This window comes from Bufo bufo, chromosome 5, assembly GCF_905171765.1.
Source record: "Bufo bufo chromosome 5, aBufBuf1.1, whole genome shotgun sequence".
In the NCBI taxonomy this organism is placed as follows: Eukaryota; Metazoa; Chordata; class Amphibia; order Anura; family Bufonidae; genus Bufo; species Bufo bufo.
In genome coordinates this window covers 137,397,701-137,425,231 of record NC_053393.1, presented here as the reverse complement: position 1 = coordinate 137,425,231, position 27,531 = coordinate 137,397,701, and the positions used below count along the sequence as shown (strand labels likewise).

General features: G+C 43.3%; 1 protein-coding gene across 1 annotated transcript in view; it reads left to right on the top strand.

The window, feature by feature from the left end:
* The window catches only part of SNTG1 (syntrophin gamma 1), a gene marked incomplete at its 3' end in the record, with an annotated part of 293,950 nt that overhangs the window by 209,351 nt on the left and 57,068 nt on the right, over nucleotides 1–27,531 (top strand). Inside the window, exons 11-13 of the mRNA XM_040433887.1 lie at nucleotides 1,812–1,850; nucleotides 25,987–26,103; nucleotides 26,223–26,294. Of these exons, the coding sequence (XP_040289821.1) occupies nucleotides 1,812–1,850; nucleotides 25,987–26,103; nucleotides 26,223–26,294 (228 nt within the window). The remainder of the gene's footprint in view (nucleotides 1–1,811; nucleotides 1,851–25,986; nucleotides 26,104–26,222; nucleotides 26,295–27,531) is intronic.

The following is a 27,531-nucleotide window of genomic DNA, read 5'->3' as shown; positions in this document are numbered from 1 at the left end:
AAGAGGTAGGTTCAGAACAGGTGAGGACACAGAGTCAATTGCTGGGCCATGCCAACTAAGCGTGGTGTCAGAGGAACCCACTGATTCCTGGCTGTGTGTATCTGTTATCACCTGAGATGATGTTGAAGAGCGAGTCAACCATTCCAATACAGCTAGATTATTGGTCAAAACATGACCGCTGGATGACAGTGACAGCTTTGGCCTGTGGTTAAGGCAGCTGCTACCACTAACCCTTCTTCAGCTGCTACTTGTGTGTGCTACAGCTACATTTTTACCACTGCCCATTCCTTTGCAGGGCCCAGGCAACTGTCTGTTGGCCAAAGTGTACAGTAATTGAATCAGTAATGTAACATATTAAGTATGAATAGCGCAGCAGGCGAACAAGATGCAAAGGGCGATTACACTCAACTTGCACTGTCCTTTCACTCTCCCTACAGTCTCAAAAATCTCTCCCTATGATCTCCCAGCACTGTCCCTGCACTCCCCCTCTCCAATTTTCATTTTTTAACTGTTTGTAGCAACACTGTCCCTAGAGCATGAGTGCTTGTCACATTTCTCCCTAAGCTCAACTCTTTTTATAGGGCTGTGACATCACAGGGAATGGCTATATACCGATTGGCTAGCTGTACGGCATTATGGGTCATATTGCGTTCCCGGGCTTCTTCCTTTTATTTCGTAACACGTTCAGCAGCCATTTGAAAAAAATAATCAGATTCATTACCACGAAGTTCAAGGAAATTCGGCTTTGCAGTGAATCAAATTTTTCTTAAAATTCGGATTTAATTCCACTTTGGATGCTTCGATATGCTCAACACTAGTTTTTACTGATTTGACTGTTGCAGGCTCAGTAAAAAATCAGGTCTAGTTGGGTTACATACTATGTACAGTAACTGCAGCATATCTATACTTGCAGACAGAAAAAGCATGACTGCTGCATTCCCTACAGAGTTATATTTTTAGCGTTACTCACAGAGACATGATTGATTACCAAGCTACACAGCAAGAACTCACAGCTCTGTAATTATAGACTGTATATATGCTATATACTATTAGTTCTAGATGAAGAGATAGCTGGGGGGTGGGGACATCACAATGATGTTCATGGTACAGCTTATTCTAAAATTAAAAAAAGTATACTGTTCCCATTTTGAGGATTTGTGAAGTAAGTAATGATACTCATGCACTTTATGATACAAGAAGGCATTGTTATATTTTAGTCTTCCTGTAGAGGGAATTTTGGTTTCTTGCATTCCACCATAACATTACTGTTGAAGCTGCCTTTTTGCTTTTTGTTTTTGGTCTTACTTCAAAGATCTATAACAGGCATCCTCAAACTGCGGCCCTCCAGTTGTTGTAAAACTACAACTCCCACAATGCCCTGCTGTATGCTGATACCTGTAGGCTGTTCGGGCATGCTGTGAGTTGTAGTTTTGCCACAGCTGGAGGGCCGCAGTTTAAGGATGCCTGATCTATAGTATCATGAGTCCATTGATTATAGATGGATTTCATGACTCTTGCATTGATCAGTGCCAGGAAGCTTGAAACAGGTCTATGCAAAAGGTTTTTAATTTAAGTCAGCATCTCAGCTATTCACCAGCAGCTTTGGAAATGTGCTCTGTTTTAGTAAATAATTGAATTCCATATAAAATAATTCTGTGGCCCAATTCTGGTGCTTCTTCATGTGTCCTTATCTCTTCTCCATGAGCCCCTTACATACATGTTTGATATGTACTACATGTACAGTAGTCATCCATGTTTGTATACATGTTGTTTGTTAATTTCACTGTACTCTTTATATTTTGTTTTCACAGATAAAAAAAATTAACAGAAACTTTCCAGTAAATCAGCAGGTAGGTTGTTTTTTTTAATGAACTGCTTATGTGCTTTCTCAAGATTTACTAATTCTGTAGACAGTATAAGGGGGTAATGGCCTTCAAACCAGACATGTTGCCTCATAGTGTTTATCATACTGAATTATTTTTAGCCTGCATCGCTGTGGAGATATGTGTACTAGAATTAGGCAGTTTGAGTACAAAGAGGCTGGCATAGATCTTGGAGCACCGCTAAAGCTACGACTCTCAGTACTCAGTGGTATTTATGGTTTAAAAACAGACATTGGTAACAGTGTATTTTAGCAAAATCATGTATTCCCCTATTATTTTGCTAATGTGCTGTGGCCAGTATGTAGGCATTCATTAGTGGCAGCGGAGCCTCTGCAGAAGGGAGAGAGTGCTGTGCAGGTAGGAGGGAATACTTACTGAACTTTCCATCCTCCCAGCTGCTGCATTTCTCTGCTGTCTGTGAATCTGCTGTTGACTTCAGTCGACCCACAAGTAGAGGTGTTGATGGCTTCACAGACAGCAGAGGAGTGTAGTATCTGGCAGGCTGACAAGGTAAGCTCTTTTTCCTTCAGACCACTCCTGCAGACCACAATTGGTCCACAGCATCTGATGGGTTAACAGTCCATGAGAGGCATTATCGACGATCATTTACAATGCTTCTGGGTGTCTGCTATGTGGGTGCCCATGTTTAAAGCACAGACTTCTGCTTTACATGTATGGCGGAGATCTTTAATCCTTTAGTGACCACCCATATGCCTTTTTGAGGCAGTCACTAAGGGGCCTTAGGCTGGCCCAGTGTAAGCAATACACCAGTCTCCTGTGCAGTGGAGAGCAGGGGCCTAGCTCTCACATGAGAGCAGGCATCCTGCTCTAAAGATCCGGGATCAGCGGAAGCACCGATCTAGGATGTTTAGCCCTTTAGATGCTGCAGTCAGTAGTGCCTGTGACATGTAAGCAGTTACATAAGGGGAGCAGTCTTCCTCTGTCTCCAATTGTCACCCCAAGAATGAGGTCACATCTCTCTGGCACAGTTTGATTGTGGACATCAGTATAGCACTGACAGTAAAAAACATTGCACTGCATGATTGTCTGTTAAAGTCCCCTTGTGGGGTTAAAATTACGTTTAAAAAAAGTTTTACTACATAAAAAAAATTCCAAGTTAAAGAATAAACCTTTTTTCATTAAAATAACTCTTTTTAATGGAAAAAATGCAAAAATTAAAATCTCCATATATTTGGTATCACCGTATCCTTAACGACTCACACTACACAATTATCAGGTAATTTATCCGTAAAGTGAACGCCGTAAAATGCCAGAATTGCTGCTTTTTGCTTTTTCGGTACCAAAAAAAAAGAATAAAAAGCAATCATAAAGTGTTATGTACCTCAATATGATACCAATTAAAACTACAAGCCGTCCCACAAAAATCAAGGCCTCCTAATGCTCCATAGAAAGAAAAATAAAGAAGTTATGGGTCTTGGGATACGGCAATGCAAAACATTTTCTTCTTAAAAACTGGGTTGTTTTGTGCAAAAGTAGTAAAACATGAAAAAAAAGTATTTGATATAGCTGTAATTGTACTGACCCAGAGAGTAAAGATATCATGTTATTTATGCATATATTAAATTTATAATGTAAAAACTCAGTGGCAGTGTTGCTGTTTTTTTTTTATCCCATCGCTATCCCTTAGCTAAAAATAAATATAATGCAATAGTAGAAAAATTGTCCCTAAAGATCTCTATAACTTTTTAAATAATATTTAAATGGAATGGTGCCAAAGATGAATCATAATAGTTAGCATTGTGTTTAAAATACATCATTTTGTGTAATTGTTAGTAGGTGGACAGAGGGCCAGCTGTCATAACCCTTAACATTTTCTATGTGCTGAGATTTCAAAAGATGTTTCTTGTTTTGTGAAGAAGTTGTTGTCTTTCGTTGCAATTATCTATTTTCTTTGTTGGATTAAGCATTATGTTTTAAAGCTATTGCAGCATTAACCACATGAATTTCAAAATAAAATCAGGTTGCTAAGCAAAGCAATCTGCACAGCCTTACCTTGGTTAAGTGCAGAATACAATGTTCACACAATGAACTTTGGATAAAAAGATGAACCCTTTCCTTTGTAAACTTTTCATTTTTTTCTCTCCTCATTCCGAGAGCCATAAATCTGTTTACTTTTCTGTTCCTATGGCTATATAAAAGCTTGTTTTTCGCAGAAAATATATATTTTTCAATAGCACCATTTAATTTACCATATCAGCACATTGGCTTAATGGTTAGCAGTATTGTCTTGCAGTGATTGAGTTTAAATCCGACCAAGGATACCATGCAGTCTGTATGCTCTCCTCATGATTGTGTGGGTTTCCTCCCACACTCAAAGACATACTGATTGGGACCTTACATTGTGAGCGCAATTGGTGATGTGAATGTCTGTAAAGCTCTGCAGAATATGTCAGCGCTATATAAGTGCGTAAAATAAATATTACTCATTGAAAAATGGGTTTTGATTGTACAGCATTAACTGTGTACCAAAACTGATGTTGGTCAGTACAATTACAGCAGTACCAAATGTATATAGTTCTACTTGTGCTTTATTATTAACCAAGGGTTTGAAAAAGGCTGTTTAGCCGAAATGTGTCAAATTTGCCTATATTCTGTTTATGGTATGAAAGTGAAGATTTATTAGCATCAAAGGAGTGAGTGCTGATCCACTTCTACTAATTATTAAAGAAAAATCTTTGAATAACAATGTGTCTTGTGTAGGGATGAGCGAACCCGAACTGTATAGTTCGGGTTCGTACCGAATTTTGGGGTGTCCGTGACACGGACCCGAACCCGAACATTTTCGTAAAAGTTCGGGTTCGGTGTTCCGTGCTTTCTTGGCGCTTTTTGAAAGGCTGCAAAGCAGCCACTCAACAAGCGTCATACTACTTGCCCCAAGAGGCCATCACAGCCATGCCTACTATTGGCATGGCTGTGATTGGCCAGTGCAGCATGTGACCCAGCCTCTATTTAAGCTGGAGTCACGTAGCGCCGCACGTCACTCTGCTCTGATCAGTGTAGGGAGAGGTTGCAGCTGCTGTTAGGGCCAGATTAGGCAGTGATTAACTCCTCCAAAAGACTTCATTCAGTGATCGATCTACAGCTGTGGATCATTGAACTGCTGCTATTCAATTGCTCACTGTTTTTAGGCTGCCCAGAGCGTTTTTCATTCACTTTTTTCTGGGTTGATCGGCGGCCATTTTGTGTCTTGTGGTGCGCCAGCACAAGCTGCCACCAAGTACATTTAACCATCAATAGTGTGGTTATTTTTTGGCTATATAATACATCAGGGTCAAGCTGTCATCAAGTACATTTAACCATCAATAGTGTGGTTATTTTTTGGCTATATCCTACATCAGGGTCAAGCTGTCATCAAGTGCATTTAACCATCAATAGTGTGGTTATTTTTTGGCCATATACTACATCAGGGGCAAGCTGAGTCTGTCAACAAGTGCATTTAACCATCAATAGTGTGGTTATTTTTTGGCTATATCCTACATCAGGGTCAAGCTGTCATCAAGTGCATTTAACCATCAATAGTGTGGTTATTTTTTGGCCATATACTACATCAGGGGCAAGCTGAGCCTGTCACCAAGTGCATTTAACCATCAATAGTGTAGTTATTTTTTGGCCATATACTACATCAAGGGCAAGCTGAGCCTGTCACAAAGTGCATTTAACCATCAATAGTGTGGTTATTTTTTGGCCAGATACTACATCAGGGGCAAGCTGAGCCTGTCAACAAGTGCATTTAACCATCAATAGTGTGGTTATTTTTTGGCTATATCCTACATCAGGGTCAAGCTGTCATCAAGTGCATTTAACCATAAATAGTGTGGTTATTTTTAGGCCATATACTACATCAGGGGCAAGCTGAGCCTGTCACCAAGTGCATTTAACCATCAATAGTGTGGTTATTTTTTGGCCATATACTACATCAGGGTCAAGCTGAGCCTGTCACGAAGTGCATTTAACCATCAATAGTGTGGTTATTTTTTGGCTATATCCTACATCAGGGTCAAGCTGTCATCAAGTGCATTTAACCATCAATAGTGTGGTTATTTTTTGGCCATATACTACATCAGGGGCAAGCTGAGCCTGTCACCAAGTGCATTAAACCATCAATAGTGTGGTTATTTTTTGGCTATATCCTACATCAGGGTCAAGCTGAGCCTGTCACCAAGTGCATTTAACCATCAATAGTGTGGTTATTTTTTGGCCATATACTACATCAGGGGCAAGTTGAGCCTGTCACCAAGTGCATTTAACCATCAATAGTGTGGTTATTTTTTGGCTCTATCCAGGGGCGTAGCTAGAAATGCATGGGCCCCATAGCAAAAAAAAATTATTGGCCCCCCCCCCATAACAGTGTCCCTGACAGTGACTGACCCCCAACAGGGGGTGGAGGCCGACAACTATTGTAAGACGGACCCCGCGTTCCTTATGTAAGTGAGCTTAAAGGGAACCTGTCACCAAAAAATCACTTATTAAGCTGTTAATAGTACCTTATAGTGCTGCATAGTAGTTTCCTAATGCACTTTTTCTTCATTTAGCCTCCTTGAGAAATCAATGTTTTATTCAGCCGCTGCCCCGTGCTTCAAGTCAGGTTTGAAGTCAAGGGGGCAGCGCCTAGGCGTCTCCAATCCTGCTCTCCCCGCCTCCCGCCGCCTTTATTGACACGCCGGATCTCAGTGCCGGGACCGCGCTCCCAGCCCGCATGCGCAGTAAAGGGCTGCTGTATCCTGTAGCGCGATCCCGGCTCCGGCTTGTACACTCAGCCGGCTTCAGTTTCGCTACTGCGCATGCGCCCGCCAGCCTTACATACTAGCGCAGTTACAGAAGATGCTGGGCGCATGCGCAGTAGCGAAACTGAAGCCGGCTGAGTGTACGAGCCGGAGCCGGGATCGCGCTACAGGATACAGCAGCCCTTTACTGCGCATGCGGGCTGGGAGCGCGGTCCCGGCACTGAGATCCGGCGTGTCAATAAAGGCGGCGAGGAGAGCATGATTGGAGACGCCTAGGCCGCTGCCCCCTTGACTTCAAACCTGACTTGAAGCAGGGGGCAGCGACTGAATAAAACATTGATTTCTCAAGGAGGCTAGATGCGGCTAAATGAAGAAAAAGTGCATTAGGAAACTACTATGCAGCACTATAAGGTACTACATACTAGTACATATTTTGCACAAGTTTATTATTTACAACTTAAAGGGAACCTGTCACCAAAAAAAATCGCTTATTAAGCTGTTAATAGTATTTTTTGGTGACAGGTTCCCTTTAAGTTGTAAATAATAAACTTGTGCAAAGTATGTACTAGTATGTATACTACTAGCTAATAATCCTTATCTATCACTTGACACTTCACTAACTTACTGGGGACAGTCAGGACTCCTCTCCACTCCAGACTTTTTCTTTTTACTGTGGCAGACTGCTGGCAGTGCACAAAAGATCAGAATCCATTCACTTCTGTATTGATGACACATCCTGAAGATCAATTAGGCACACTGGGCGCGGGGGGGCGGGCAGGCAGGCTCCCGCTCTTCACATTCAAAATAGGCAGCCGGCGGCAGCGTAACGTGACGTCACTTCACTCCGTCACGCCGCACGTGCATGGCTGGCAGTGCAGGAGGCGGAGCACAGGGGTGTGATTAGGCTGTGCCCAGGCACACCTCGTGCGCACGCCTATGGGTACGCCCCTGTTCCGGCCCCCTCCACCACCTACCTCATCTTCTGCCCCGGGCCCGCCTGCTCCAGTCCTGAGTCCTGACTTGACGCGGCTTCCCCCCAGCCAGGCCTGAGCCGCGGACCACCCACACCCCACCCACTACACTGGGCGGGCGGTCGGGCCTGGCTGCCAGTGCCTGTGTGTGTGTTAATAAAAAAAAAAAAAATGAATGCGATCCGGACGGGCCCCCAGTGGCGTAGGGCCCCATAGCCACTGCTATGGTTGCTATGGCGATCCCTACGCCACTGGCTATATCCTACATCAGGGTCAAGCTGAGCCTGTCACGAAGTTATTCTCAATAACTTCACACACACGCTACATTGCAATTCCAAGTCTAATTCTGTGTGTAAACGTATACCTGTCACCCAGCGCCTAAAAAATAGGCCTCAAATTTATATTCATCCAAATCTGTCATTATTGCTTTAGCTGTTCAAGTTATTTAGTGTCCGTCAAAGCACAGTTTTTGTTCTGGGTTGAAATACAATTCCCAATTTTGCCATTCTCTAAATTAGTGGTTTCTGCTGTATCAGGCCTACTTTAAATCTATCCTTAAAAGGGTATATAAGATTCAAGGTGCAGATAGGGTTATTCTCAATAACTTCACACACACGCTACTGTGCAATTCCAAGTCTAATTCTGTGTGTAAACGTATACCTGTCACCCAGCGCCTAAATAATAGGCCTCAAATTTATATTCAGCTAAATCTGTCATTACTGCTGTGCCTGTATTAGTGTAATACGGTACCTAAATAGATAGCCAGATAGTGTTAGGTGTCTGTAAAAAAAGGCCTGAATTTGAATTCAATACATTGGGCCAAATAATATTTTTCTTATTGTGGTGAACGGTAACAATGAGGAAAACATCTAGTAAGGGACGCGGACATGGTCGTGGTGGTGTTAGTGGACCCTCTGGTCGTGTCCGTTCTGCCACAGCCACACGTCCTAGTGTACCAACTACCTCAGGTCCCAGTAGCCGCCAGAATTTACAGCGATATTTGGTGGGGCCCAATGCGGTTCTAAGGATGGTAAGGCCTGAGCAGGTACAGGCATTAGTCAATTGGGTGGCCGACATTATCTCCCACCCAGTCTTCTGCAGAAAGCGCACAGATGGCGCATGAAAACCATGCCCATCAGTCTGTCACATCACCCCCATGCATATCAGGGAAAATGTCTGAGCCTCAAGTTATGCAGCAGTCTCTTATGCTGTTTGAAGACTCTGCTGGCAGGGTTTCCCAAGGGCATCCACCTAGACCTTCCCCAGCGGTGGAAGACATAGAATGCACTAACGCACAACCACTTATGTTTCCTGATGATGAGCACATGGGAATACCACCTCAGCACGTCTCTGATGATGACGAAACACAGGTTCCAACTGCTGCGTCTTTCTGCAGTGTGCAGACTGAACAGGAGGTCAGGGATGAAGACGATGCAGGGGACGATGAGGTCCTAGACCCCACATAGAATGAAGGTCGTGCCACTGACTTTCACAGTTCGGAGGAAGAGGCAGTGGTGAGACCGAGCCAACAGCGTAGCAAAAGACAAAGAGGGAGCAGTGGGCAAAAGCAGAACACCCGCCGCCAAGAGACTCCGCCTGCTACTGACCACCGCCATCTGGGACCGAGCACCCCAAAGGCAGCTTCAAGGAGTTCCCTGGCATGGCACTTCTTCAAACAATGTGCTGACGACAAGACCCGAGTGGTATGTTGTTCCCAGCCGCCACTACTTCTCCAAGAGAGCCGTGCCTTCCCTGCACAACCAAGTATCCGATAAAATCAAGTGTGCACTGCGCAACGCCATCTGTGGCAAGGTCCACCTAACCACAGATACGTGGACCAGTAAGCACGGCCAGGGACGCTATATCTCCCTAACTGCACACTGGGTAAATGTAGTCGCGGCTGGGCCCCAGGCGGAGAGCTGTTTGGCGCACGTCCTTCCGCCGCCAAGGATCGCAGGGCAACATTCTTTGCCTCCTGTCTCCTCCTCCTCCTACTCAGCTTCCTCCTCCTCTTCTTCCACCTGCTCATCCAGTCAGCCACACACCTTCACCACCCACTTCAGCACAGCCCGGGGTAAACGTCAGCATGCCATTCTGAAACTCATATGTTTGGGGGACAGGCCCCACACCGCACAGGAGTTGTGGCGGGGTATAGAATAACAGACCGACGAGTGGTTGCTGCCGGTGAGCCTCAAGCCCGGCCTGGTGGTGTGCGATAATGGGCGAAATCTCGTTGCAGCTCTGGGACTAGCCGATTTGACGCACATCCCTTGCCTGGCGCATGTGCTGAATTTGGTGGTGCAGAAGTTCATTCGCAACTACACCGACATGTCAGAGCTGCAGCATAAAGTGCGGGCCGTCTGTTCGCGCTTCCGGCGTTCACATCCTTTTTTTTTTTATTTAACTTTATTTTTATTTTAAAAAGTCATAAAATTAATACATAGACCAATATTAAACACATCAGTGTATATAATATAACAATCATAGAATTAGTACATAGACCAATATTGAACACATCAGTGTATATAATATAACAATCATAAATATCCTTATACCCCCCCCCCATTGGCTGTCGTTCCCCTCGGTTCATTCAAGTGCAACATATAATAAGTACATTAGTCATATCAAGATATGTCTACGTGGCTCTGCGTGCAACTCTCCGATTCCTTCCAATATCCTCATAAATTGTGATTTGTTGAAGGTATAGACCCCACTCCCTTGAAGAGGGCTGGGAGACATAACCCCAGTACTTGACCAGTATAGCTTTCGCTACCATCAATCCTCTCATCCAGATCCGTCTAACCCGGGGGGGACTTCCGTTTCTGAACCATAGTCTCCAAAAATCACTATCAAGATCCCCGGGTTATAGTTCATTGAGGATTCCTTTTGTAGGACAGAGAAAACCTCATCCCAATATTTTCTTATTTTACTGCAACTCCATAACATATGGACATAGTGCGCGTTAACATATCCACATTTAGGGCAGCAACAGTCCCGGTCCCTATTTTAGGGAAATTTTCCTTGGATTTTGGGCGTATAGTACAGTCTATGGAGGATCTTAAATTGAATTAATCTATGTGCACTGGAAACTGTCGCCCTTCTCATGTTCCTATAGATAGTGGGCCACTGTAAAGGAGGGCAATTCAACTCTTGCTCCCATTTACTTGGGCTTTTAAAAGGCGTTACAGTTGCCAGTGCCATTTGGAGTTTAGCATATAATCTAGATATTTTCACCTTCTCATCCTTCTGGGCGTCACAGTAATCGAAAAATATTCTCTCGTGGAGAAATACGACCCCTATTCCTAGAGGCTTCAAAAACATGTTTCAAACGTGCATACATAAATAAATCTAATGGTGAACTATCATTAAAACCAAATTCCGAAAGTGTTTTAAAACAACCTAAATGACAGAGTTGAGACACCATATAGAAGCCATTTCGTGACCAATAACCAAAATCTGTAATTTTGAAGAATTCCTCCAGAGGGGTGAAAACAAACGGACCGGGGACTTTAAGGATCTCCTTCAGCCTGTTCCACAACCTCTGTAGTGAGCAAGGGATCAGCAAGGACTTCCTCATTCCCATAGATCCAGTTCGGCGTTCACATCCTGCCGCTGTTCACCTGTCTGCGCTACAGCGTAACTTCGGCCTTCCCGCTCACCGCCTCATATGCGACATGCCCACCAGGTGGAACTCTACCTTGCACATGCTGGACAGACTGTGCGAGCAGCAGCAGGCCATAGTGGAGTTTCAGCTGCAGCATGCACGGGTCAGTCGCACTGCGGAACAGCCCCACTTCACCAACAATGACTGGGCCTCCTTGCGAGACCTGTGTGCCCTGTTGCGCTGTTTCGAGTACTCCACCAACATGGCCAGTGGCGATGACGCCATTATCAGCGTTACAATACCACGTCTATGTCTCCTTGAGAAAACACTTAGGGCGATGATGGAAGAGGAGGTGGCCCAGGAGGAGGAGGAGGAAGAGGGGTCATTTTTTAGCACTTTCAGGCCAGTCTCTTCGAAGTGACTCAGAAGGAGGTTTTTTGCAACAGCAGAGGCAAGGTACAAATGTGGCCAGACAGGACCCACTACTGGAGGACGAGGAGGACGAGGATGAGGAGGAGGTGGAGGAGGATGAAGCATGTTCACAGCGTGGTGGCACCCAACGCAGCTCGGGCCCATCACTGGTGCGTGGCTGGGGGGAAAAGCAGGATGATGAAGATACGCCTCCCACAGAGGACAGCTTGTCCTTACCTCTGGGAAGCCTGGCACACATGAGCGACTACATGCTGCAGTGCCTGTGCAACGACAGCAGAGTTGCCCACATTTTAACGTGTGTGGAGTACTGGGTTGCCACCCTGCTGGATCCACGGTACAAAGACAATGTGCCCACCTTACTTCCTGCACTGGAGCGTGATAGGAAGATGCGCGAGTACAAGCGCACTTTGGTAGACGCGCTACTGAGAGCATTCCCAAATGTCACAGGGGAACAAGTGGAAGCCCAAGGCGAAGGCAGAGGAGGAGCAAGAGGTCGCCAACGCAGCTGTGTCACGGCCAGCTCCTCTGAGGGCAGGGTTAGCATGGCAGAGATGTGGAAAAGTTTTGTCACCACGCCACAGCTAACTGCACCACCACCTGATACGGAACGTGTTAGCAGGAGGCAACATTTCACTAACATGGTGGAACAGTACCTGTGCACACCCCTCCATGTACTGACTGATGGTTCGGCCCCATTCAACTTCTGGGTCTCCAAATTGTCCACGTGGCCAGAGCTAGCCTTTTATGCCTTGGAGGTGCTGGCCTGCCCGGCGGCCAGCGTTTTGTCTGAACGTGTATTCAGCACGGCAGGGGGCGTCATTACAGACTAACGCAGCCGTCTGTCTACAGCCAATGTGGACAAGCTGACGTTCATAAAAATGAACCAGGCATGGATCCCACAGGACCTGTCCATCCCTTGTGCAGATTAGACATTGACTACCTCCCCTTAACCATATATTATTGTACTCCAGGGCACTTCCTCATTCAATCCTATTTTTATTTTCATTTTACCATTATATTGCGGGGCAACCCAAAGTTGAATGAACCTCTCCTCTGTCTGGGTGTCGGGGCCTAAAAATATCTGACAGTGGCCTGTTCCAGTGGTGGGTGACATGAAGCCTGATTCTCTGCTATAACATGAAGACTGATTCTCTGCTGACATGAAGCCAGATTCTCTGCTATTGGACCTCTCTCCTCTGCCTGGGTCTAAATATGTGACAATGGACTGTTCCAGTGGTGAGTGACGTGAAGCCTGATTCTCTGCTATGACATGAAGACTGATTCTCTGCTGACATGAAGCCTGAATCTCTGTTATGGGACCTCTCTCCTCTGTCTGGGTGCCGGGGCCTAAAAATATCTGACAGTGGCCTATTCCAGTGGTGGGTGACATGAAGCCTGATTCTCTGCTATGACATGAAGACTGATTCTCTGCTGACATGAAGCCTGAATCTCTGTTATGGGACCTCTCTCCTCTGTCTGGGTGCCGGGGCCTAAAAATATCTGACAGTGGCCTGTTCCAGTGGTGGGTGACATGAAGCCTGATTCTCTGCTATGACATGAAGACTGATTCTCTGCTGACATGAAGCCTGAATCTCTGTTATGGGACCTCTCTCCTCTGTCTGGGTGCCGGGGCCTAAAAATATCTGACAGTGGCCAGTTCCAGTTGTGGGTTACATGAAACCTGATTCTCTGCTATGACATGAAGACTGATTCTCTGCTGACATGAAGCCTGAATCTCTGTTATGGGACCTCTCTCCTCTGTCTGGGTGCCGGGGCCTAAATTATATGACAATGGCCTGTTCCAATGTTGGGTGACGTGAAGCATGATTCTCTGCTATGACATGAAGTCTGATTCTCTGCTGACATGAAGCCTGAATCTCTGTTATGGGACCTCTCTCCTCTGTCTGGGTGCCGGGGCCTAAAAATATCTGACAGTGGCCTGTTCCAGTGGTGGGTGACATGAAGCCTGATTCTCTGCTATGACATGAAGACTGATTCTCTGCTGACATGAAGCCAGATTCTATGTTATGGGACCTCTCTCCTCTGCCTGGGTGCCGGGGCCTAAATATCTGACAATGGACTGTTCCAGTTTTGGGTGACGTGAAGCCTGATTCTCTGCTATGACATGAAGACTGATTCTCCTCTCTCCAATTGATATTGGTTAATTTTTATTTATTTTATTTTTATTTTAATTCATTTCCCTATCCACATTTGTTTGCAGGGGATTTAACTACATTTTGCTGCCTTTTGCAGCCCTCTAGCCTTTTCCTGGGCTGTTTTACAGCCTTTTTAGTGCCAAAAAGTTCGGGTCCCCATTGACTTCAATGGGGTTCGGGTTCGGGACGAAGTTCGGGTCGGGTTCGGATCCCGAACCCGAACATTTCCAGGAAGTTCGGCCGAACTTTTCGAACCCGAACATCCAGGTGTTCGCTCAACTCTAGTCTTGTGTCACCATATTTTGACACCCATTACTTTTTTCTATTGCCATCTACAGACCTGTGTAAGGGCTTGTTTTTTTTGCGGGGTGAGCTTTAGTTTTCAATAATTTCATTTTGGGATTCACATGAATTTACAATAAAATTTTATAAACAAATTTTTAGGGAGCCACAGAGATTTGGGTATATATTCACTATGCAGAATAACTACTTTTGTATCTTAATATTTTCATAGGTGGTGGTACCAATTATATTTATATTTTTATTGCTTATTTGTTTTATATGTAAAACTGGGAAATTGGGCTGATTTACACTTTTTAATACTTTGGGATTTTAAACATTTTTTTAAAATATATTTCTTTTTAATTTTTTAGCCCAACCCCCCTTCACCAGTGGACTTGAACTTGTGATTGTTCAGTCTCTTATAACACAGATTTCCATACTTTAGTTCTGCAGTTTATGGCATTTTTAATGTCTTTCCATTAAGCCCTGCAACCATTATAATATACTTGTACATCAAATGTTGGGACTCAGGCTCGGACTGGCCCACAGGGGTACAGGTGAATCCCTCGGTGAGCAAGATGGGCCTCTAGTCCCCTACCCACTGCACAAGTGGCACACAACACAGAAGACTTGCTGCACTACATATACACTGAACAAAAATATAAACGCAACACTTTTGCTTTTGCTCCCATTTTGCATGAGCTGAACTCAAAGATCTGAAACATTTTCTACAAACACAAAAGACCCATTGCTCTCAAATATTGTTCACAAATCTGTCTAAATCTGTGTTAGTGAGCACTTTTCCTTTGCTGAGATAATCCATCCCACCTCACAGGTGTGGCATATCAAGGTGCTGATTAGACAGCATTAATATTGCACAGGTGTGCCTTAGACTTCCCCCAATAAAAGGACACTCTGAAATGTGCACAGTTTTGCCTTACTGGGGGGTGGGGGCTTTCAGAAAACCAGTCAGTATCTGGTGTGGCACCATTTGCCTTTACGCAGTGCAATATATTGCCGTCGCATAGAGTTGATCCTCAGGTTGTTGATTGTGGCCTGTGGAATGTTGGTCCACTCCTCTTCAATAGCTGTGCAAAGTTGCAGAATATTGGCAGGAACTGGAACGCGCTGTCGTATACGCCGATCCAGAGCATCCCAAACAAGCTCAATGGGTGACATGTCCGGTAAGTATGCTGGCCATGCAAGAACTGGGATGTTTTCAGCTTCCAGAAATTGTGTACAGATCCTTGCAATATGGGGCCGTGCATTATCATGCTGCAACATGAGGCGATGGTCGTGGATGAATGGCACAACAATGGGTCTCAGGATCTCGTCACGGTATCTCTGTGCATTCAAAATGCCATCAATAAAATGCACCTGTGTTCGTTGTCCATAACATACACCTGCCAATACCATAACCCCACCGCCACCATGGGCCACTCGATCCACAACGTTGATGTCAGCAAACCGCTCACCCACACGACGCCACACACTTGTCTGCCATCTGCCCTGAACAGTGAAAAACTGCACTCATCCGTGAACAGAACGCCTCTCCAACATCTCAGATGCCATTGAATGTGAGCATTTGCATACTCAAGTCAGTTACGATAACGAACTGCAGTCAGGTCCAGACCCCGATGAGGATGATGAGCATAAAGATGAGCTTCCCTGAGATGGTTTCTGACAGTTTGTGCAGAAATTCTTTGATTGTGCAAACTGATTGTTGCTGGTCTCAGACGATCATGGAGGTGAACATGCTCGATGTGGAGGTCCTGCGCTGGTGTGGTTACACGTGGTCTGCGGTTGTGAGGCCGGTTGGATGTACTGCCAAATTCTCTGAAATGCCTTTGGAGATGGCTTATTGTAGAGAAATGAACATTCATTGCACGGGCAACAGCCCTAGTAGATATTTCTGCAGTCAGCATGCCAATTGCACACTCCCTCAAAGATTGTGACATCTGTTGCATTGTGCTGTGTGATCAAACTGCACATTTCAGAGTGGTCTTTTGTTGTGGGCAGTCTAAGGCACACCTGTGCAATATTCATGCTGTCTAATCAGCACCTTGATATGCCACACCTGAGAGGTGGGATGGATTATAAATAACTGGGTAGAATATTTAACACTTTATTATTCTAGATGCATCAGGTGGCTGAGATGACTTCTAGACACTGAGGCAGTCCAGACAGTATCCTCGTTTCTTAGGCATCCTCTTTCTTGAAGTAGCTGCAGGAACCCTTGTAATCAATCATCTTGCTGCTGTCTGGCGTTGTGTGAACACTTAATATTTGCATGTAACTGTGTAGTGGGCCCCCAGAAAGAATTTTACTGATGGACCTTAGGCTTTCCAGTCCGACACTATCGGGAAGGAGTTAACAGGAAAATAATTATATAGCCAGTGCTGTATGTATATAAAGTGTGATGTTATATGTGACATGTCTTCTATCATTCTCATAACAGTTCAGGCAACAGAATAGGACAGATTTAATAATACTGTTTAAGATTTGGATAGTATATACTGGGCAGGCAAAAACTGCAACAGATTTACAAGGGTACCTGTACCTGATTATGTACCTGATGGATTATGAAATTAGTGCATCCTTAGACTGTCTAGTCTAAATGTATGGCACCTTTTTTGTGGCACATTTTTTCCTACACTTTGTCACATCAGAAGCCATGCCCCTTCCAGCAAGCCACTCCTCTTTCTAGCTAAGTCAGATTAGCTAGAAACAAGACCAATAAAGTGTAAAAAATAACGTGGTCCAATGTATGTACAATACAGCGGTTTTATTGCCACAAATTAGACCACAATTCTGGCAAATTTTAAATCTCCCCAAACATGCCAGACCCTGGCTTAGAACTTATGCTTCAATTGTAAAAAAAATTACAATGGTGACTCTTAGAGGTGAGCGAATTTTTCCAAAATTCGATTCGCCTGTTCGCCAAATTATTTAGGAAAAATGTGGTTCGATCGGAATAAATTTACGGCGAATTACGTAAAAAAATTGCTATTTCTTGGCTGCAGAGAGCCTTTATGGTGGTGTAGAACACTGTGCCTTGCAGTAACAAGCATAGGGAGTCTGCTTTGGTAGTGAAATAATACTGTGAGTCCGTATGACATGCAGATGACAGGCGTCGCTCTTAGAATCACTGCACACTTCACTTATTTGGGCAGTCACGGGGCCAAAACTGTCCAAAATATTGAGCCATTCTGTCACAAAGGGATAACCGTTTTTCTAACTGTGTGAATGGTACTTTCACTTTGTGCTGGTCATCTAATAGTCCTTATCTCTAAATTACTAAGAGGTCATAAACACTTATTTGAGCCACATTCTTATCAGTAAGATAAGGATTCAGCTATAATGAGTGTTTATAATGTCAGAGAGCAGAGATAAGGAGTCAGTCTGCTCCTCAGATGATGGAAAAGACAAAAAAAACACAGGCTGCTAGTAAGGCATCTCAGCTCTGTACAGAAAAAAAAAATCCATATTGTTAATAAAGACCAATTAAAAAAAAAAGATTTTTAGCTCAAAATAAGAACAATGTCTTGACACCTTTTTCTGGGAGGATATTATCACTTACTGACTCCAATTAGGATAATGCAATCAACACCTTTGACCCCATGCTGGGTATAATGACCTCTGACCCCATGCTGGGTATAATTACCAGATGTTGATTCAGTTACATATTTATTCCCAGAGAATTCTTGTACAGTCACTCAGAATTGAGAAAGCTTGTTGGAAGAACGAGTGAAACGTTTTCAAGAAATCTACAGTAAGTCCAGTTGCCTTGATTTATTCTTTACAGATATACCATGACCTGGATAAATGAGAACCTTCACAGACATAATGCAATAATAAAAAAAAATTTCCCCCAAAGGTGTACCTAGCCTTTAACTATGTATACATGCACCATTACACTGGGCATCCTAATCCTAGCTTGGGACCTCCTATGCTTACTCTTACCACACAAGGTTACTATTTATGTGGGTAGAATATACACTACTGGTCTCTGAGACCCTAACTTCTCAAGAAAAGCAAGGCTCCCCATTTGGTGATTCTATGCATCCAACAACAGGGGATTCTATTTTCTAGCAATAGGTGATTCTGTGCAGCCAACAATAGGTAGAGAGGTGGTCAGGCAGAGGCGTGTCTCTTTGCAGCAAAACCTAAGGGAGTTCTCATCTCAAGTGTCTCTAACAATCCCATAAACTTCAAAAAGGATGGTAAAATGCATGCATGGTCACTTTTCTTATATGTAACTTGAATAGAGGTTTAAATAGGGTCTAATTACATGAGGTAGGATAAGGGCCCACGCCAACCTAAATCTGGCCCTATTTTTGACTACCTTTTAGATGACATGGCTCCCTTCCAATCTAAAAATTTGTCTGTGTAGCAGATATGGGCTGATGGTTCCAGTGTTGGGCATCTATGCATGTTATATGTTGATATCACATGGATGATGACATTATAAGGATAACAATGTGAGGTGCGCAATTTTTGTGACACTACTCTATGTGTGTTCCTTTTGGCCCAAGAATGATTGGTGATGTCACAAGGTGAGAGTATGGCAGGCGGTAACATCACAACGTTTTTCAGTCCCTATAACTCAAGCGCTGTAGCAGCAGCTAAGCAACTGCTTTACCAATTGCTTTATACAGTATGACTGGATTCACAATTGCTCTTTTTTACACTGCATTCTCTTACAATGCAATTGAACTAAACTGATTGAAAATCCTTTACATACCGATACCTGATTATATCAGTTTGCATTATTTTTTCCAATCTCTCACCCATTTACCTAATTGAATTTTTTTTTTTTAACTGATCAAGGCAGGACTTGTCATTATAATTATTAGTGTTGAACGAATCAAAGTTAACGAAGTGGAATTTGATCCGAATTTCAGGAAAAACTTGATTTGCCACTAGTACAAATTCCTTGATGCTTTGTGGTAATGAATCCATTTTTCTGAAATGGCAGGAAAAATAGCATTCATACTGACCTCATCACAGAGAGACTGTTGTGGCCAATTCTCGCCCGCCCTTACGTGATGACATCACCATGGCATCACTCTGGGTTGGCTCGGTGATGTCATCAAGCGCGCAAGAGAATTGGCGTGTTTTCTTCAATCAAGATGGCCACGACAGCCCCTCCGCGATCAAATGGATGAGGTGAGTATGTATTTTTTGCTTTAATCCCTGATTAACCCACTGATAGGTTGAATGTGACATTCAGATGCCATGATCAGTGTTGAACTTGGCATCTGAGGGGTTAAATGATGGGGTCAGTGTGATTGCCATTCCCTGTCATTGCACCCGCTCAATACAATGGAATGTGATTTGTTATGAAGTAATTCACAACTAATCAACCCAGCTCCAGACTCCTCTGACACTGATTTAGAAGGTTTGGACCTAGAGACAGACTCCATATATGAGGACATCTCCGATGACGGAGACGATTTTGTGGAAGAAGGATCGGAGAACCCTGTATATATATATATATATATATATATATATATATATATATATATATATATATATACAGGGTTCTCCGATCCTTCTTCCACAAAATTGTCTCCGTCATCGGAGATGTCCTCATATATGGAGTCTGTCTCTAGGTCCAAACCTTCTAAATCAGTGTCAGAGGAGTCTGGAGCTGGGTTGAAAGAATCAGGCTTGACCCTGAAAGCCTTATTAGCCCGCTTTACATGTACCTCCTCAGGGGCAGAGGGTGCTGATAATGCTGCTTCTGCAGTAGAGGTATTGCTTTTTGAAAAAGCGGTAAGATTAACCTGATCCCCTTTATTATGCCGTTTCTGGGCTTTCACCGGCAGGGAATCGGTAGTAAAATGTTGCCTTTTGTGGGAGGCTTTACTTTTTTTCATGCCTTCTATAAAATGGGAGGTAGAATCCTTTGCCGACCAGAAAAGGTCAGACGGGGTAGAAGGACCTTTCTGAGGAGTCTGAGTGGGTTGTAACTGAGTGATGGCTAGGGCAATGGCGTCTTGCATAGAGCTCATAGCTGTGCGGACAGCATTGTTAACAGATTTAGCAACAGATGGAGCCTGGCGTGCCCGGAGTCTTTACTGTATCCTCATTAGATATAGGAAAATATATAGGGGTATATAGCAAATATATATTCTATGGACTGAGTATAATATATGTACATAAATAATTGAAATAAACTAATTAATGAACAAATTAATTACTAATTATTAATGAAATAAAAAAATTATATTGAAAATAATAGTGAAATAATAATATGAAATAATAATATGTTAAAACAAACAAAACTCACTTAGCCGTAAAATTTAATTACATGAGGAGATTCCTGAGGGGGGATACAGGGTTAGCAATGGCTGCTCAAGCTATTGAGCCACAGCCATAGCTTTCAAATATGGGAAAGAAGAAATAGATAAAGCTATAAGCAGTGGACAAACACTGAATAAGGATACTGGAATAGTCGGCGTCAGAACACTAGGGGATGAAGCGCAGTATGGAGGAAGACGTGAACGCCGGCTGACTGAAAAGAACGTAGTCTGAGGTGACTAAAAGCGCGCGCAGCTGTAACACCAGCTCGGCGCCGCTACCACAGACCATGAAGTAAATAACAGTAGCGGCGATAGGAATGCTAAAAATAGAAAGACTGCCCAGTAACAGGGGAAAACAGACTGGGAATGGAGGGAAGAAAAACAGAGCTTGGGGAAGCTGGGTAGGTGAATGAAAACACACCCACTGATAGTGGATAGTGAAATTGAAGACTGGGTGGCACAGGAAGGACCACAAATATCAGCAAAACCTATAACCTCAAATATACTGTATATATAGCACTCAAGAAATATAGACATGTATCTCCTGCGGGAGCAGCAGAAAGAAGGGAGTCACACGTTTGCAGAGGCCATTTATCACCTGGGATACGTTAATATGGCTACTGACTACATCTTGTTTGCATATTTACTGTATGTCAATTTTTTCTGTGACACGTTTAACTATTCTGCTGCTGGGAGTAAAAGAAAGATTTATTGACATAATGGAGACTTCTGCCCAGGGACAAGACACACAACAAATTTATAGCAAGCTAAAAACTCAGGAAATACAGTGGGATGCGAAAGTTTGGGCAACCTTGTTAATCGTCATGATTTTCCTGTATAAATCGGTGGTTGTTACAATAAAAAATGTCAGTTAAATATATCATATAGGAGACACACACAGTGATATTTGAGAAGTGAAATGAAGTTTATTGGATTTACAGAAAGTGTGCTATAACTGTTTAAACAAAATTAGGCAGGTGCATACATTTGGGCACTGTTGTCATTTTATTGATTCCAAAACATTTAGAACTAATTATTGGAACTCAAATTGGCTTGGTAAGCTCAGTGACCCCTGACCTACATACACAGGTGAATCCAATTATGAGAAAGAGTATTTAAGGGGGTCAATTGTAAGTTTCCCTCCTCTTTTAATTTTCTCTGAAGAGTAGCAACATGGGGGTCTCAAAACAACTCTCAAATGACCTGAAGACAAAGATTGTTCACCATCATGGTTTAGGGGAAGGATACAGAAAGCTGTCTCAGAGATTTCAGCTGTCTGATTCCACAGTTAGGAACATATTGAGGAAATGGAAGACCACAGGCTCAGTTCAAGTTAAGGCTCGAAGTGGCAGACCAAGAAAAATCTCGGATAGACAGAAGCGACGAATGGTGAGAACAGTCAGAGTCAACCCATAGACCAGCACCAAAGACTTACAACATCATCTTGCTGCAGATGGAGTCACTGTGCATCGTTCAACCATTCGGCACACTTTACACAAGGAGATGCTGTATGCGAGAGTGATGCAGAGGAAGCCCTTTCTCCGCCCGCAGCACAAAAAGTGCCGCTTGAGGTGGGCTAAAGCCCATTTGGACAAGCCAGCTTCATTTTGGAATAAGGTGCTGTGGACTGATGAAACTAAAACTGAGTTATTTGGCCATAACAAGGGGCGTTATGCATGGAGGAAAAAGAACACAGCATTCCAAGAAAAACACCTGCTACCTACAGTAAAATATGGTGGTGGTTCCATCATGCTGTGGGGCTGTGTGGCCAGTGCAGGGACTGGGAATCTTGTCAAAGTTGAGGGACGCATGGATTCCACTCAGTATCAGCAGATTCTGGAGACCAATGTCCAGGAATCATTGACAAAGCTGAAGCTGCGCCGGGGCTGGATCTTTCAACAAGACAACGACCCTAAACACTGCTCAAAATCCACTAAGGCATTTATGCAGAGGAACAAGTACAACGTTCTGGAATGGCCATCTCAGTCCCTAGACCTGAATATAATTGAAAATCTGTGGTGTGACTTAAAGAGAGCTGTCCATGCTCGGAAGCCATCAAACCTGAATGAACTAAAGATGTTTTGTAAAGAGGAATGGTCCAAAATACCTTCAACCAGAATCCAGACTCTCATTGGAACCTACAGGAAGCGTTTAGAGGCTGTAATTTCTGCAAAAGGAGGATCTACTAAATATTGATTTCATTTCTTTTTTGTGGTGCCCAAATTTATGCACCTGCCTAATTTTGTTTAAACAATTATAGCACACTTTCTGTAAATCCAATAAACTTCATTTCACTTCTCAAATATCACTGTGTGTGTCTCCTATATGATATATTTAAATGACATTTTTTTATCGTAACAACCAACGATTTATACAGGAAAATCATGACGATTAACAAGGTTGCCCAAACTTTTGCATCCCACTGTATATAGCAGACTTAGGCTCAATTCACACCTGAGCGTTTTACAGCGCGTTCCTACGCGCTGTAAAACGCTCAACAAGGAGAAACCAATGCTTCCCTATGGGAATGGTTCTCACCTGGGCGTTTTACAGCGCGTACGATCGCGCTGTAAAACGCCCGACGCTCACACAAGTTCGGTAGCGTTTTTTTGGGCGCTTGTCGCGCGTTCCCGTACATAGACTTTCGGGAACGCGCGACACTGTGTGCACACTTGTCTCTGTATGCGCGCTTGTAAACGCCCGTACAATCGCGCATACAGAGCGCTCGTTTCAGAACGCTCAGGTGTGAACTGAGCCTTAGGCTACTTTCACACGAGCGTTCGGGCGTCCGCTCGTGAGCTCCGTTTGAAGGGGCTCACGAGCGGCCCCGAACGCATCCGTCTGGCCCTAATGCATTCTCAGTGGAGGCGGATCCACTGAGAATGCATCCGCCTGCCAGCGCTCAGCCTCCGCTCCACTCAGTGAGCGGACACCTGAACGCTGCTTGCAGCGTTCGGGTGTCCGCCTGGCCGTGCGGAGGCGAGCGGATCCGTCCAGACTTATAATGGAAGTCAATGGGGACGGATCCGCTTGAAGATGACACCATATGGCTCAATCTTCAAGCGGATCCGTTCCCCATTGACTTTCAATGTAAATGAAAATTTTCTAAGTAATAATGCAGACGGATCCGTTCTGAACGGATGCAAACGTCTGCATTATCGAAGCGGATCCGTCTGATGAAACATCAGACGGATCCGCTCCGAACGCTAGTGTGAAAGTAGCCTTATCAAACTCAAACAGATGCAAATATGTACAAGACCAGAAACATTAACTCACAAAATACTGATGTGAGGAGAGATACAAAGCGCATCGGCACTAATTCACACCCATAAGTAACTGAGGCCACGACGCATGGAACAGTAGCAACACGAACCGCCATAGAAACAATGACCCAAATTCAAACCCACAAGAAGACAACGCCTGAGCACACGATTCAATGGCACTAGTGAAAGTGCCATAGTAACACATGTTTAACCACCTCCCGACCGCCTAACGCAGGGATGCGTCCTGCGTGCGGCCGGGTTATTCCTCGTTGACGCATCGGTGAATCATCTTGCGAGACGCGAGATTTCCTGAGAACGCGCGCACACAGGAGCGCGCGTTCACAGGATCGGAAGGTAAACGAGCTGATCTACAGCCTGCCAACGCCGATCATTCGCTGGCAGGCTGTAGATGCGATTTTTTTTAACCCCTGAAACTTTAACCCCTGAAAGGTTAAAAATTAACCTTTTGTTAACAGCGTCTGATATACCTGCTACCTGGTCCTCCGGTGGTCCCTTTTGCTTGGATCGACCACCAGAGGACACAGGCAGCTCTGTAAGTAGCACCAAGCACCACACTACACTACACCCCCCCTGTCACTTATTAACCCCTTATTAACCCCTGATCACCCCATATAGACGCCCTGATCACCCCCCTGTCATTGATCACCAACCTGTAAGGCTCCATTCAGATGTCCGTATGTGTTTTGTCGATCCGCGGACACCGTGGATCCGCAAAACACGGACACCGGCAATGTACTTTCCGCATTTTGCGGATCCGCACATTGCCAGAACTATATAGAAAATGCCTTTTCTTGTCCTCGCACACTTGCGTTCAGTCCGCCCCACCGCAGTTTTTTTTTTTTTTCTGATCACTGTAAAAACACCGTAAAATCGCTGCGGCGCTATAAAGATCACTTTTGAGGGGCATGGCGAGTTCATAGAAGATTTTTTTTTTTTTGCACAAGTTAGCGGAAATATATATATTTTTTTGTTTTTTTGTTTTTTCTTACAAAGTCTCATATTCCACTAACTTGTGACAAAAAATAAAATCTCACATGAACTCACCATACCCTGTCACTGCGGTGGGGCGGACTGAACGTAAGTGTGCGAGGACAAGAAAAGGCATTTTCTATATGGTTCTGGCAATGTGCAGATCCGCAAAATTGCGGAAAGCACATTGCCGGTGTCCGATATTTTTTTGCTGGGTGAGAGAAGAATCTCTGTAAATGACAACTTTTTACATTTTACTGTGTGTGAGAAATATCTCTGTAAAATGACAACTTTGTATAAAAAAAAATGGGAAAAGTTGTATTTTACAGAGATATTTATCTCACCCAGCATGGGTATATGTAAAAATACACCCCAAAACACATTGCCCTACTTCTTCTGAGTACGGAGATACCACATGTGTGACACTTTTTTGCAGCCTAGGTGAGCAAATGGGCCCAAATTCCAATGAGTACTTTTAGGATTTCACAGGGCATTTTTACGCATTTGGATTCCAAACTACTTCTGCTGCTTTAGGGCCCCTAAAATGGCAGGGCAGTATAAATACCCCGCATGTGACCCCATTTTGGAAAGAAGACACCCCAAGGTATTTCGTGAGGGGCATGGCGAGTTCATGTAAAATGTTATTTTTTGTCACAAGTTAGTGGAATTTGAGACTTTGTAAGAAAAAAAAACAAAAAAACATTTTCCGCTAACTTGTGACAAAAAATAAAAACTTCCCATGAACTCACTATGCCCATCAGCGAATACCTTAGGGTGTCTACTTTCTGAAATGGGGTCATTTGTGGGGTGTTTCTACTGTCTGGGCATTGTAGAACCTCAGGAAACATGACAGGTGCTCAGAAAGTCAAAGTGCGTAAATTCACATTTTTGCACTATAGTTTGTAAACGCTATAACTTTTACCCAAAGCAATAAATATACCCTTATTGCATTTTTTTTTATCAAAGACATGTAGAACAATAAATTTAGAGATAAATTTATATAGAAATGTAGTTTTGTTTGAAAAATTTTGCAACAGAAAGTGAAAAATTTCATTTTTTTGCAAATATTTCGGTCTATTTTGATTCATATCAAAAAAAGTTAAAATGTTAGCAGCAATAAAATACCACCAAATGAAAGCTCTATTAGAGAGAAGAAAAGGAGGTAAAATTCATTTGGGTGGTAAGTTGTATGACCGAGCAATAAACCGTGAAAGTAGTGTAGTGCAGAATTGTAAAAAGTGGTCTGGTCATTAAGGGGGTTTAAGCTAGGGGAGCTGAGGTGGTTAAATTATTAACTAATTGTGTTTTTATCTATATTATTGTAAAAGTCGGTTTATTTTTATTACTGACAGATAATACACATGGGCTGGGTTGAGGAACGGGAGCAAGATAATCTTCAAGACCATATGTACACACCAAAGTTTTTGGCCCTTAGAGGATCATCACTTTTTAAATTCAGTTCACCTCCAGTAAGTATTATATATGTGAACATTTTGATATAAAACATGCATTGTTTTGAAAAAATTGTAGAATTAAATATTTTATGACATGGCTGTATTAGTTAATTATGTTTCTGTTTGTAACTAAGGTAACAACATGGGACTGGATGCGGGCAGAGAAAAAGTTTACAGTATATGAAATAATGTTTAAAATTTTTAAGGTAAGGAGGATGTCTATAAGCAAAAATTGTCTTGTAGTACATACACTAGCACATTTATCTGTTCCTTCTATAACACCAAAATACGGTATAAGGTAGCACAGAGATTGTCACCATATTATTTTATGTGGAAAGGAATAAACTTTTGTGTTAGGTAAGTAATGAACATACATTTTTAGATGCAGGTCTTTTCTGTTAAATTAATAAAAACTATACAAACTGTATATTATATACTATACATAAAATATAGAAGGACATTTTACAGCAGTAGTAAGCAATGTTGCTGTCAATTTACTGTAGCTCTGGGGTGAGGCAGTAAAACACTAGGCAGCATCAGTAGCTCTATGTGTTGCTCCGTCTCTCTCTACTCTGCAGCTGCTCTGCATCCCCTCTCCATAGACTTCTATGTCCAGAAAGTGTAACCTGATCTCTTAATGTGTGGACTCCTGTATAAGATAGCTGCAGTGAATTGAGGGTGAATGATCACTGCAGAAAGCATTATAAGAAATTACTGATATTTGGAGAAAGAGGGATTTTTCTGTAATTAGATATATTACTAAGTTTTGTATTTTCACTTGTACAATTGCTTTATGGAAAAAAATGTAAGCAACTCTCTGTCACGACTTACCTTAAAAGAGTTGTGCAAAAAAGAGGTTGGGTTGTTATACCCCTCCACTTGGCAGAACCTGTAAAGTGAAGCATACTTACCTTCTTCTCGGCGCTGGCTCCCTTCTCCTCCTCCTTCCAGCGTATGATGCTCCGCTGGGATCGCTAGCTGAAAACGTTAGGTTTGACATCACCTGCAGCCAATCTTTGGATGCAGCAGTGACCAGATCCCCTTGCATCAGGTAACCATTTGTCATGACATAAGGTGAAGCGGTAACATCTGCAGCTAGTGATTGGCTGTAGATGATGTCAAATTGGAGCTCAGCGTAGCATTGCAGGTCGGGAGGAGAAGGAGCAGGGAGCAATCTTTAGGGAGCAGGTATGTAAGCTTCCATTTAAAGATCCAGTGGGTGGGGGGGCTAAACATATCTTATTCTTGCACAACCACTTTAATATAAAAGCAAGAGCACTGTTAGATCTTGGTCGTCCAAACATTTTTATCCTCTTCCCTATCGATGCCTCAGTTACTGAAAAATGCTCCTTTTGTAATATGCAAATTAGTTGTTTTGCAATAAGGGCATCACTGTTGCACCTCACCAGACTAAAAGCTCTGCTCTTTATCGCAGCTAGCCCC